General features: G+C 47.9%; 1 protein-coding gene across 1 annotated transcript; it reads left to right on the forward strand.

Moving 5' to 3' along the window:
* Nucleotides 1–6,348: 6,348 nt before the first annotated feature.
* LOC149436189 (C2 calcium-dependent domain-containing protein 4C-like) lies at nucleotides 6,349–8,930 on the forward strand. The gene has a single exon (XM_089661905.1). The coding sequence runs from the start codon at nucleotides 6,372–6,374 to the stop codon at nucleotides 7,494–7,496; it is 1,125 nt and encodes a 374-aa protein (XP_089518031.1). The 5' UTR covers nucleotides 6,349–6,371; the 3' UTR covers nucleotides 7,497–8,930.
* The last annotated feature ends 4,772 nt before the right edge of the window (nucleotides 8,931–13,702 follow it).

Raw genomic sequence — 13,702 nt, forward strand, 5'->3', positions numbered from 1 at the left:
GTGAAATTATAAAGGAAGGGCTTGAACTCCTATCACCCACTCACTGTGTAGAGTACTTACCTCCAAACTATCTGCTCTTGGCTGAGTTGATGTGCTTGCTCTCCTATTTCTCTAGGACCAGGACTTGTGGAATTATAAAGTGGTAAAGGATTGGTTTGAACTCCTGTCACCCACTTACTGTCCAGAGAACTTACCTCCAAACTATCTGCTCCAGACGGAATGCCATGCTTGTCCTGGTATTTTTCTAGGGCCAGGACTTGTGGAATTATAAAGCGGTAAAGCATTGGTTTGAACACATGGCACCATCACACTAGGTGGAGAACCTACCGCTGTACCAGCCACTCTTCATGGATTGTGCTGAGCTCCTCCGCCTATTTCTGTAGGCCTGGGACTGGTGGACTTAGTAAAGGAATGGTTCCATCACACCAAACTAGATGGACTTTTCTCTTATTTTCAGTCAGACTAACTATGTAACACCAGTGAAGGGCTCCTTACATAGTACACTGTGCTCGGCCTCCTACTTCTCCAGGACAAGAGTGGGTGGACTCATGAAGTGTTTAAAGGAATGATTTGAATTCCTATCATCTTATTACCATCTAGAGCACTTACCTCCAAACTATCTGCTCTAGGCAGAGCTGTCATGCTTGTCCTCCTATTTCTCTAAGACCAGGACTTTTGATATTAAAAGCGGTAAAGGAATGGTTTGAACTCCTATCACCCTCTTACTGTCTAGAGCACTTACCTCCAAACTATCTGCTCCAGGTGGAGCTGTCATGCTTGTCCTCCTATTTCTCTAAGACCAGAACTTGTGGAATTATAAAGTAGTAAAGGAAAGTTTTGAATGCCCAACACCCACTCAATGATCAGAGAACTTGCCTCCAAACTATCCGCTCCAGGTGGAGCTGTCATGCTTGTCCTCCTATTTCTCTAAGACCAGGACTTGTGGAATTATAAAGTGGTAAAGGAATGGTGTGAACGTCTAACACCCAATCACTGTCTAGAGCACTTACCTCCTAACTATCTGCTCCAGGCTGAGATGACATGCTTGTCCTCCTATTTTTCTAGGACCAGAACTTGTGAAATATAAAGGAATGGCTTGAACTTCTATCACTGACTAGAGCACTTACCTCCAGACTATCTGCTCTGGACAGAGTTGTTGTTCTTGTCCTCCTATTTCTCTAGGACCAGAACTTGTGAATTTATAAAGGAATGACTAGAACTCCTATCACCCACTTACTGTCTAGAGAACTTACCTCCAGACTATCTGGTCCAGACAGAGTTGACCTGCTTGTCCTCCTATTTCTCTAGGACCAGAACTTGTGGAATTATAAAGTAATGGCTTGAACGCATGGTTCCATCACACCAGTCTGAGAACCTACCACTGTGCCAACTGCTCTTTATGGAGTGCCCTGTGCTCATCCGCCTATTTCTGTAGGCCTGGGACCGGTGGACTTAGTAAAGGAATAGTTCCATCACACCAAACTAGATGGACGTTTGTCTTTTTTTTTAGCCAGACTAACTATGTAACACCAGCGAACTGCTCCTTACATAGTATACTGTGCTTGTCCTCCTATGTCTCCAGGACAAGAGTGGGGGGGCTCTTAAAGGAATGGTTTGAAATCACAGAACCTTCTTGATACCTGGAGCTCCTACCTCCCAGCCATCACCTCACATGGTGTGTGTGGTGTCCTCTTTCTCCTGGACAAGATTGGTTGGACTCATAAAGGAAAGGTTTGAACTCACAGCACCTTCTTGGTACCTGGAGGTCCTACCTCCTAGCCATCACCTTCTCACATGGTGTGCTCCTTCTCCTAGACAAGAGTGGGTGGACTTATAAAGTGTTAAAGGAATGGTTTGAACTCACAGCAGCTTCTGAGGTATCTGGAGCTCCTACCTCCTAGCCATTGCCTTCTCACATGGTGTGTGTGGTGTGCTCCTTCTCCTGGACAAGGACTGGTGGAATTATGGAATAATAAAGCAGTAAAGAAATAATTCAGACTCGCGTCACTACTTAGCATCCAGAGCACTTACCTCCCAGACTTCTCCTCCTCTAAAAGTTTAATGAGGTGCTCATCTCGAGGACAAGGACTGGTGGAACTATAAAGTGGTAAAGGTAAGGCTTGAATTCCTACCACCAGCTCACTGTGGAGAGGACTTACCTCTGAACTATCAATCCAGACAGAGTGGAGCTGCTTGTCCTCCTACTTCTCTAGGACCAGGACTGGTGGAACTATAAAGTGGTAAAGGAAAGCTTTGAACTCATATATCTTGCTCATCATCAAGAGCACTTACCACCAAACTCTACTCCTGAAGGAACTGATGTGCTTTGTCCTCCTATTTCACTAGGACAAGGACTGGTGGAATTATGAAGCCATAAAGGAATGGTTCGGCCTTCACAGCACCTTTTCACCGGCCCAAAATATGTGATTATGGGCCTCAAGATATTTACAAAGCCGATATAGAGTCCCATTGAAGTTTAACTGGAGCAAAAACTTTCATTTTGCTTGAGATAAAGCAAGGAAGGGTCGTCTGCGTCCCCATCTGGCCAATGTCTCTTCACCTCCTGTGTGGTCAATGGGACAGGAAGTGGGGGAAATCTCCCCAATGGGAACTCGGGGACACAAGACTTAACCATTCACACCACCACCCTGAAACAAAAAAGAAATGTTGTCCAGAGTTCCACTTCTAACCAAAATCTGATCCTTCGGATCTCCACGATATTTGGTTGGGAGCGAGCGATGAGTCGTATTTTAGAACATTTCTGGCGTGTCACCCTCTCGTGTTGTCACTTGTTTAGTCTTTTCATTGGACGACTGTTCGGCCCGCCAACGCATACCCCAGTGCCAGTCTTGTGTGGAATTTTCTGGCACAGAGAACGTGCCGCCAGGCTCCACCGCGCCCCGAAACTGATTCCGGCACAGCTCAGGACTCCGAAACCCTGTTACTGTGTCTTCAAAAAGCTGGACTTCTAGCACAGAGCTGAATGTGCAGAGGAAATACCAAGATGGGCCAAAAAGGTGTATTTTCATCCATCCAGTCCTGAGATTTACACAGCTCTGCCACACAGCACAAATGTAAACCAAGCCTGAGGGACTTCTTTTCTTGAAATGAATGGGCCGCCCTATACACGACACATTGAGAATGAACCTTCACCATTATGAATGATTAATCTAATGTCATGGCTCTTGTAGACCATGTGACATTCATGATCATTCACCTTTGCCCGTCCCCTGATGAAGCAAAGTTTACTTCCAAAACATGTTCGGAATGAGCCCTCACCATTAGAACGGTTCATCCGATGTCATGGCTCGTGTAGACCATACAATGTTCATAATCATTCTCATTTCCTGATCCCCTGATGAAGCAAAGTCTACAGGAGAAATGCGTTGGGAATGGTTAATCCAATGTCATTGCTTGGGTAGACCATGTGATGTTCATGATTGTGGTCCTTTCCCTTCCCCTAATGAAGCAAAGTCTATCGGTGAAACATGTTGGGAATGATCCTTCACCATTATGAACGGTTCATCCAATGTCATTGCTCGTGTAGACCATGTGATGTTCATGATCATTCTCACTTTCCAGTCCCCTGATGAAGCAAAGTCTATCGGAGAAATAGTTCATCCAGTGTCAGGGCTCATGTAGACCATGTGATGTTCATGGTTGTGCTTCTTTCCCCATCCCCCGATGACACAAAGTCTGCCTGAGAAACGCATTGGGAATGACCCCTCGCCATTACGAATGGTTGATCCAATATCATGTCTCTTGTAGACCATGTGATGTTCATGATTGTGGTCCTATCCCCATCCCCTGATGAAGCAAAGTCTACCTGAGAAACATGTTGGAAATAAACCTTAATTATTATCAATGGTTAATGTCATGGCTTGTGTAGACCATGTGATGTTCATGATCATTCTCCATTTTCCAATCCCCTGAGGAAGCAAAGTTTGTCTGAGAAACACGTTGGAAACAAGCCTTTGCCATTATGAATGGTTCATCCATTGTCATGGATCGCGTAAACCATGTGATGTTCATGACAATGCACCTTTCCCCATCCCCTGATGAAGCAAAGTCTATCTGAGAAACGAGTTGGAAATGAACCTTCACCATTATAAATGGTTGATCCAATGTCATAGCTTGTGCAGACCATGTGATGTTCATGATAATGCACCTTTCCCCAGCAGCCCCTGATGAAGCAAAGTCTATCAGTGAAATGTGTTGAGGGTGAACTTTCACCATTATGAATGGCTGATCCAATGTCATGGCTCATGTAGACCATATGAGGTTCATGATTGTGCTTCTTTACTGAATCCCTGATGAAGCAAAGTCTACTTGAGAAACATGTTGGAAATATGCCTTCATCATAACGAAAGGTTCATCAAATGTCATGGCTAGTGTAGACCATGTGATGTTCAGGATCATTCTCTGTTTTCCGATCCCCTGATGAAGTAAAAGTCTGTCGGTGAAATGCATTGGGTATGAACCTTCACCATTATGAATGGTGAACCCAATGTTATCGCTCGTGTAGACCATGTGATGTTCAGGATCGTTCTCTGTTTTCCGGTCCCCTGATGAAGCAAAGTCTGTCGGTGAAATGCGTTGGATATGAACCTTCATCATTATGAATGGTTGATCCAATGTCATCGCTCATGTAGAAAGTATGAGATTCATGATTGTTCATGATTGTGCTCCCTTCCTGATCCCCTGATGAAGCAAGGTCTACTTGAGAAACATGTTTTAAATATGCCTTCATCATTATGAATGATTCATCAAAGTCATGGCTCACGTAGACCATGTGATGTTCAGGATCATTCTTTGTTTTCTGATCCCCTGATGAAGCAAAGTCTGTTGTTGAAACACATTGGTTATGACCCTTCACCATTATGAAGGGTTCATCAAATGTCATGGCTCGTGTAGACCATGTGATGTTCAGGATCATCCTGTTTTCCGATCCCCTGATGAAGCAAAGTCTGTCTGTGAAATGCGTTGGGTATGAACCTTCACCATTATGAATGATTTATCAAATGTCATGGCTTGGGTAGACCATGTGATGTTCAGGATAATTCTCCAGTTTCCGATCCCCTGATGAAGCAAAGCCTTTCAGTGAAACGCGTCGGAAATTACCCTTCTCCATTATGAATGGGTCATCCAATGTCATGGCTCGTGTAGGATTGTGGTCCTTTCCCTTCCCCTGATGAAGCAAAGTCTACCTGAGAAGCATGTTGGAAATATGCCTTCATCATTATGAATGATTCATCAAATGTCATGGCTCGTGTAGACCATGTGATGTTCAGGATAATTCTCCAGTTTCCGATCCCCTGATGAAGCAAAGCCTTTCAGTGAAACGCGTCGGAAATTACCCTTCTCCATTATGAATGGGTCATCCAATGTCATGGCTCGTGTAGGATTGTGGTCCTTTCCCTTCCCCTGATGAAGCAAAGTCTACCTGAGAAGCATGTTGGAAATATGCCTTCATCATTATGAATGATTCATCAAATGTCATGGCTCGTGTAGACCATGTGATGTTCAGGATCATTCTCCAGTTTCCGATCCCCTGAAGAAGCAAAGTCTTTCGGTGAAACGCGTCGGAAATGACCCTTCTCCATTATGAATGGTTGATCCAATGTAGACCATAGATCTGATCCAATGTAGACCTGGTGCCCTCAGCAATCAGCACGCCATGTATCACGTGGATTCTTCCAGTGAGAACTTTTTACTGATTTCAAAGTCAAATTTAGAATTTTTTATACCTTTTTCTGATGCCGAAATATCTCTCCGTAATTTCCCAAAATTGTAATTTGTGCTCAGTAATTGTTGGAGGACCCCCTCCCGGTCCGTACGACGCTGACGTCCGGGTTTTGGCCCGAGGATCAAAGAGGAAAATAGTTCATGCGAATCAATGAACACAAAAAACGATCGGCAATTATTCGCCCCCGCCTTGTTGAATCGGCGAGGTGATTACCCCGTGAATGGAAGGGATTGAATGGACGCTATTTCCTCTGATCATTACCACAGGGGGGGAGGGGGGCGCCGAAGCTGATGGGAGCTATTAAAGATTTAATTAGAGAGATAAAAGCGGAGGAGTCACAGGGAGGACCAAAAATAGTCACCGAGGACTGAGAGAACTTCACTTTATTGATGGGTAAGGAGTACACTCGTGGGTCTACAAAGTTGCGATGTACAGTCTGATCGCTGGGGGAGGGGAGACTGAGGAAATGCTTCCTCCTTCACTTTGAGTAGAAAACTCCAAGCTTGTTTTGTTATATTTTCCAAACAATCTTTGATGGGTACGTTATGTGGCCACTAGAGGGCGCAAAACACTAATTTTTCTTTTTTCCTCCTTCTCAGATCTTCTTCTAGACCCTCAGATCATCATGTTCTGCTCCAAGAAGAAACTGCTGCCGTCCTGTCCAAATATTCTCACACCGGATCAGATCCCTTCTTTCTTCATCCCCCCAAAGCTGTCCCCATTACCGGACAGAGGTGGGAACGTTGGGAAGTGGTTCCAGAAGAAAGTTTCAGAAGCGGGATCCAAGTCCACCTCAAGGGCTCTGCTGAGGTCAGCCAGCCGTCACATCATTCAGGTGGAAGATGTAGAGCAGGAATGCGGTAGTCCAAAGCAGAAGCACGGTTCCAGCATGGCGGCCTCCATTATGGGGGGTCCATACCTGTCGGAGAGCCCGCATACCCGACGGAGAGAGTCTCTCTTCCACCAGATGTGTCCTGCGCATGGACCTTGTGAGCTGAAGATGGGCTCTCCATCAGATCCAGACTGTTTTTTGAACTGGAAGGCCTCTTCCCATGACCTTCATTTTACGACCCCGGACAGTGACACCACGTCTTCTACAGAGTCTTCCCCGTTTAGCTCCCCCCTTTTGAACCGGTCTTTCGACAGGCGTCCGGTAGGTCAAACCTCCAGCAAACCCCCAGCCTTTTCTCGCACTTTGACCATAAAGTCTTTGACGCGGGCCAGCTCCCTGTCCACTGAGGAAACCAGCTCAACGGACACCAGTCCAAACCTACCCACCAAGAAGGACCATGAGAACCCTCGAGCCTCTATGGTCCACCTGGTCCCACCACCCATCTTCCACTTTGACTTTATCTGTTGCCAGGACCACTTGACCAAAGAGACTGAGGTCCCGCTAAGCAAGGGCGGTCTTGTCCGCTTGTCCGTGGAGTATATGAAGGAGCTGGGGCGTCTAAGGGTGAAGCTAGTCAACGTCGAGGACCTCTACCTCTCATACCAAGACCCCAAGGCCATCAGCTGCTGCGTCGTGATGTGCCTCATGCCGGGGAAGCTACAGAAGCAGAGGAGCACCGTCATCCGCCGGAGCAGGAACCCCATTTTTAACGAGGACTTTTACTTCGAAGGCATCGAGAAAGGGGAACTGGAGCATCTCAGGCTGAAGGTGAAGGTGGTCAACAGAGGGACAGGAGTGAAAAGGAACGTCCTACTGGGGAACAACGAAATCCAACTCTCTGCTATTCTGCCCCAGTAATCCGGGGGGAGGGGATGGGTGAAAACCCTGGACTGATACATTTTATAATATACAAGTAGGTGATGCTCCTTTAAGGAGGCCAATCGACAGAGTATAGAGGCCTGGTTATGGTCCGTGGCGGTCAAGGAGGATGAATCGCTCCTCAAACTGGTCTTGGGAACCTTGAAAAATGGCCGTTTAGCCCGGCGATTCGGATAAAACAGTTATTGCCGAAGATCATCATATAACGTGTTTTGGGGGGGAAAGGTCCCTTCTTCAAGGCGAATATATTTTCATAGTTCATTTCCTTTTTTTTATCGTTTGAAGAAGGGGCCTTCGCCCCCCCGAAACTCGTTGTCTGTACCTGATGCTCTTAGCCAATAGATGTTTACTATGACTCAGGAAGCCAAAGCCCCGTTCTTCCTAGGTTCTCCTCAACCCCAGACTCAAATATCAGTCATATGGGTGGGATGGACCTCTTTGGGGGTAGGGATCAGTGGGCTGTGGGTGATGGGTCCCTTCTTCGAAGCTAATATATTTTCATAGTTCATTTCCTTTTTTTATCGTTTGAAGAAGGGGCCTCCACCCCCACGAAACTCTTGGCTGTACCTGATGCCAATAGATGTCTACTATGACTCACCAAGCCAAAAGCCCGTTCCTAGGTTCTCCTCAACCCCAGACCCAAACATCAGTCATATGGGCGGGATCTCTTTGGGGGTAGGAATCAGTGGCTGCATATGGACTACGGTGGGGTAAAATATATCGGGGGGATGGATGAAAACCCTGGACTGATACATTTTATATCATACCAGTAGGTGATGCTCCTTTAAGGAGGCCAATCAACAGAGTATAGAGGCCTGGTTATGGTCCGTGGCGGTCCAGAAGTATGAATCGCTCCTCAGGCTGGTCTTGGGAACCTTGAAAAATGGCCGTTTAGCCCGGCGATTTGGATAAAACACTTATTGGTTAAGAGAATCATATAACGTGTTTCGTGGGGGAAAAGGTCCCTTCTTCGAGACGAATATATTTCCATAGCTCATTTCCTTGTTTTTAATCATTTGAAGAAGGGTCCTCCGCCCCCCCGAAACTCGTTGGCTGTACCTGATGCCAACAGATGTCTACTATGACTCCCCAAGCCAAAGGCCCGTTCTTCCTGGGTTCTCCTCAACCTCAGACTCAAACATCAGTCATGTGGGCGGACCTCTTTGGGGGTAGGGATCAGTGGGCTGTGGGTGATGGGTCCCTTCTTCGAGGATAATATATTTTCAATGTTCATTTTCTTTTTTTTAATCGTTTGAAGAAGGGGCCTCCGCCCCCCGAAACACATTGGCTGTACATGATGTCAGTAGATGTCTACTGTGACTCCCCAAGCCAAAGGCTCGTTCTTTTTAGGTTCTCCTCAACCCCAGACCCAAACATCAGTCATGTGGGCGGGACCTCTTTGGGGGTAGGGATCAGTGGGCTGCGTCTGGAATATTTATATGGGGGTGGGGAGGGGAGGGGTATACACACAACAATGCATACATGTTTAGTGTCCAATATACTCATTATATCCCGCGCTGCCCCCCCGAGGAGGATATTTCTCATGCTTCGTATGTTGATATTCTGTATTCTGTCTGATTTTCTTTTATTAAAGTGGACCTGTATATACAGGAAATGCTTCCTCCTCCTTCTACAAAGTTACAGTGTACAGTCTGATCACTGGGGAAGGGGAGACTGAGGAAATGCCGCCTCCTCCTTCTACAAAGTTACAATGTACAGTCTGATCACTGGAGAAGGGGAGACTGAGGAAATGCCGCCTCCTCCTTCTACAAAGTTACAATGTACAGTCTGATCACTGGGGGAGGAGACTGAGGAAATGCCTCCTCCTCCTTCTACAAAGTTACAATGTACAGTCTGATCACTGGGGGAGGGGAGACTGAGGAAATGCCACCACCTCCTTCTACAAAGTTACAATGTACAGTCTGATCACTGGGGAAGGGGAGACTGAGGAAATGCCACCTCCTCCTTCTACAAAGTTACAATGTACAGTCTGATCACTGGGGGAGGAGACTGAGGAAATGCCTCCTCCTCCTTCTACAAAGTTACAATGTACAGTCTGATCACTGGGGGAGGGGAGACTGAGGAAATGCCACCACCTCCTTCTACAAAGTTACAATGTACAGTCTGATCACTGGGGAAGGGGAGACTGAGGAAATGCCGCCTCCTCCTTCTACAAAGTTACAATTTACAGTCTGATCACTGGGGGAGGAGACTGAGGAAATGCCTCCTCCTCCTCCTTCTACAAAGTTACAATGTACAGTCTGATCACTGGGGGAGGGGAGACTGAGGAAATGCTCCTCCTCCTTCTACAAAGTTACAATGTACAGTCTGATCACTGGGGGAGGGGAGACTGAGGAAATGCCTCCTCCTCCTCCTAAAAAGTTACAATGTACAGTCTGATCACTGGGGGAGGGGAGACTGAGGAAATGACTCCTCCTCCTTCTAAAAAGTTACAATGTACAGTCTGATCACTGGGGGAGGGGAGACTGAGGAAATGCCTCCTCCTGCCTGCAGCAGACCGATGACATCATCTCAGCCTAGGCACAGTCACTGACCGGAGCTCGGAGACGTGGGATGACACTCACACAGCTTTCAATGCGCCCAGCGCCCCCTGAATGCACCAAGTATATGGGGGAGGGGCCGGCCAAAATGGTGGAAAAGCCTTTTTCAGAGATAATGACTTCAGAATGATGCAGAATCTTTGCATCGTTTATAATATATGAAAGAAATCGATCCGATTCACAGACAACCAAATCGATGCGGAATATAAATGCGGAAAATATGGCGGTCCACTATGGAGTGTAATGTGCACAGAGCCCACTAGAGGGCGCCCCAGACACATTGTATTCCTATAGAACCACCTGAGGATGACATACACAGACAGATATACAGATGATATACTGCAGTATACAGCAAACTGTCATATAACCGACACGGGGAGCACGACACGTGTATATTGTGGGTGCAGGCAAGGGCGGACTGACCATTGGAAAACTGGGGCACTGCCCGAGGGCCCGGGGTCAGTAGGGGGCCCCATGAGATGCCCCTGGTACCTTTTCCATAGGCTTTTTTGAGTTTGGGCAAGGACACAGGGGCCCCATGATCCCCTATTGCCCGGGGGCCCCATGAGTTGTCAGTCCGCCCCTGGGTGCAGGAAATGTATATGCAGCTATAAATGAGTCCAATGTTCACCCCTGCACCCCCTCGTATACCGCTCACCCCTGCACCCCCTAGTCTACCGCTCACCCCTGCACCCCCTCGTATACCGCTCACCCCTGCACCCCCTAGTCTACCGCTCAACCCTGCACCCCCTCGTATACCGCTCACCCCTGCACCCCCTCGTATACCGCTCACCCCTGCACCCCCTCGTATACCGCTCACCCCTGCACCCCCTAGTCTACCGCTCACCCCTGCACCCCCTCGTATACCGCTCACCCCTGCACCCCCTAGTCTACCGCTCACCCCTGCACCCCCTCGTATACCGCTCACCCCTGCACCCCCTCGTATACCGCTCACCCCTGCACCCCCTAGTCTACCGCTCACCCCTGCACCCCCTCATATACCGCTCACCCCTGCACCCCCTCGTATACCGCTCACCCCTGCACTCCCTCGTATACCGCTCACCCCTGCACCCCTTCATCTACCGATCACCCCTGCACCCCCTAGTCTACCGCTCACCCCTGCTCCCCCTTATCTACCGCTCACCCCTGCACCCCCTAGTCTACCGCTCACCCCTGCACCCCCTTATCTACCGCTCACCTCTGCACCCCCTAGTCTACCGCTCACCTCTGCACCCCCTAGTCTACCGCTCACCTCTGCACCCTCAAGTCTACCGCTCACCTCTGCACCCCCTTATCTACCGCTCCCCTCTGCACCCCCTAGTCTACCGCTCACCTCTGCACCCCCTTATCTACCGCTCACCCCTGCACCCCCTAGTCTACCGCTCACCCCTGCACTGCTTTGTTCACCTCCTCATCTGCTCACCTTTGCACCCCTCTTCCACTGTTCAGGACAGCACCCCATCATCTACCACTCCCCTCTGCACCCCTTTGTATACTGCTCACATGTGACCTCCTGGCTTACTGCTTACCTTTGCACCCCTCATCCAGGGTTACCTACAGCACCCCATCATGTACTGCTCACCTCTGCACCCCCTCATCTGCTGCCTATCTCTGCACCCCTTTGGACCCCTGACCTACTGCTGACCTTTGCACCTCTTTGCATATGTAGTGCCATAAGTGCTGTGTGGATAAGCAGCGCCCCCCTCTGCCTGAGGAAGTGTATGACATGCAGTATATGTGGTGCCATTGGATTCAGATAAGGGACGGGGTTAGGTTTTCTAAGGGTAAGTCTGGATGAAGGAACACAGGAGGCACAGCGGACAGCAGCATTGTCAGAGGGGAGTGTTAGATGGACTAGCAGATTTAGATACACTAACACATTGAAGCCGAACTCCACCCCACACTTTATAATCCATTACAGTCACAGTTTTTGTTCCTTTTGGGATACCAGTTTTATATAAATAAAAAAATAACGCTCCCCCCCCCTAAGCGTGCAGTGGTTTGTCTCTTCCATATAAACTGGGAGAGCTTGTCCTGTGAAGAAACAACAGACTTGCTGGCCGGATCACCAGACGAGAAGAGAAGAAAGAAAGCCTAAAAGGGAAAAGGAATGCAGCCGTCCCATCGAGGAATTGGAAAGCCCCGACGCAATAAATGCTTGATTTGGGGTTTATCACTGCTGGGTTCATTTTTGGGAGGGGGGGGGGTCGGGGATACGATCAAGGATATAAGGAATTTATTCTTGGTGTGATTTGGGGTTCAGGTAAAGGGGTAACGGGGGGGGGGGGGATTCTGTACGGTGATCAGGGTCAGGCGTGAAGAAGGTTTGTTCAATTTCAGGGTTCGGTTTTTGGTTTGTGGGTGAAGGGGGGGGGTGGTACTAGTCTGATGCTAGGTTTGGATTTGGGGAGTTCCTTGAGGTCAGAGGAACCCACAATAGGCAAATTAGGCTCTATGACTATCTCAAGCCTTTTTCTGGCTGGGAGGCGGAGGGCTCCTTTACGGTAACAGTGGTTTGGGAAGACCCTGTGCCCCCCCCCCCATCCCCCCCCCCTCGGACAGGGTTTTCTGGGGACACGATTGTGCTTAGAAAGGGGGAAAGTGTTGCTGTGAGTCTGAGAAGTAGAAGGGGGGAAGGTGCTGTGGTTTCCCTCTGTCGTGTGACTGCGTCTGTGGTGGTGGCAGGCGAGAGAACGCAACTTCATTTTCCATCGCGCTTCCCACGGACCAGAGAGAGAGATGGCTGCCGAGATAACGCCGCAACAACGGCGCTGCAATCAACGCGGTCAGCGACCAGACAGATGTACTGCTGACCCCTCCCCCCCAGACTGCACCATACATGGTACAACCCCCATCAGATTTATATCTGGAGGGCGGTGATGTCACTCCTGTATAATATATCTTATATCTGGAGGGCGGTGATGTCACTCCTGTATAATATATCTTATATCTGGAGGGCGGTGATGTCACTCTGTATAATATATCTTATATCCGGAGGGCGGTGATGTCACTCTGTATAATATATCTTATATCTGGAGGGCGGTGATGTCACTCTGTATAATATATCTTATATCTGGAGGGCGGTGATGTCACTCTGTATAATATATCTTATATCTGGAGGGCGGTGATGTCACTCTGTATAATATATCTTATATCCGGAGGGCGGTGATGTCACTCTGTATAATATATCTTATATCCGGAGGGCGGTGATGTCACTCTGTATAATATATCTTATATCTGGAGGGCGGTGATGTCACTCCTGTATAATATATCTTATATCTGGAGAGCGGTGATGTCACTCCTGTATAATATATCTTATATCTGGAGGGCGGTGATGTCACTCCTGTATAATATATCTTATATCTGGAGGGCGGTGATGTCACTCTGTATAATATATCTTATATCTGGAGGGCGGTGATGTCACTCTGTATAATATATCTTATATCCGGAGGGCGGTGATGTCACTCTGTATAATATATCTTATATCTGGAGGGTGGTGATGTCACTCTGTATAATATATCTTATATCTGGAGGGCGGTGATGTCACTCTGTATAATATATCTTATATCTGGAGAGCGGTGATGTCACTCCTGTATAATATATCTTATATCTGGAGGGCGGTGA

This window comes from Staurois parvus, unplaced genomic scaffold, assembly GCF_062004578.1.
Source record: "Staurois parvus isolate SC_StPar_1 unplaced genomic scaffold, SC_StPar_1.0 ptg001403l, whole genome shotgun sequence".
Lineage (NCBI taxonomy): Eukaryota > Metazoa > Chordata > Amphibia > Anura > Ranidae > Staurois > Staurois parvus.

What these genes read in the sequence shown, in the direction of transcription:
- LOC149436189 (XM_089661905.1), top strand. Translation starts at nt 6,372, where the DNA reads ATGTTCTGCTCCAAGAAGAAACTGCTGCCGTCCTGTCCAAATATTCTC.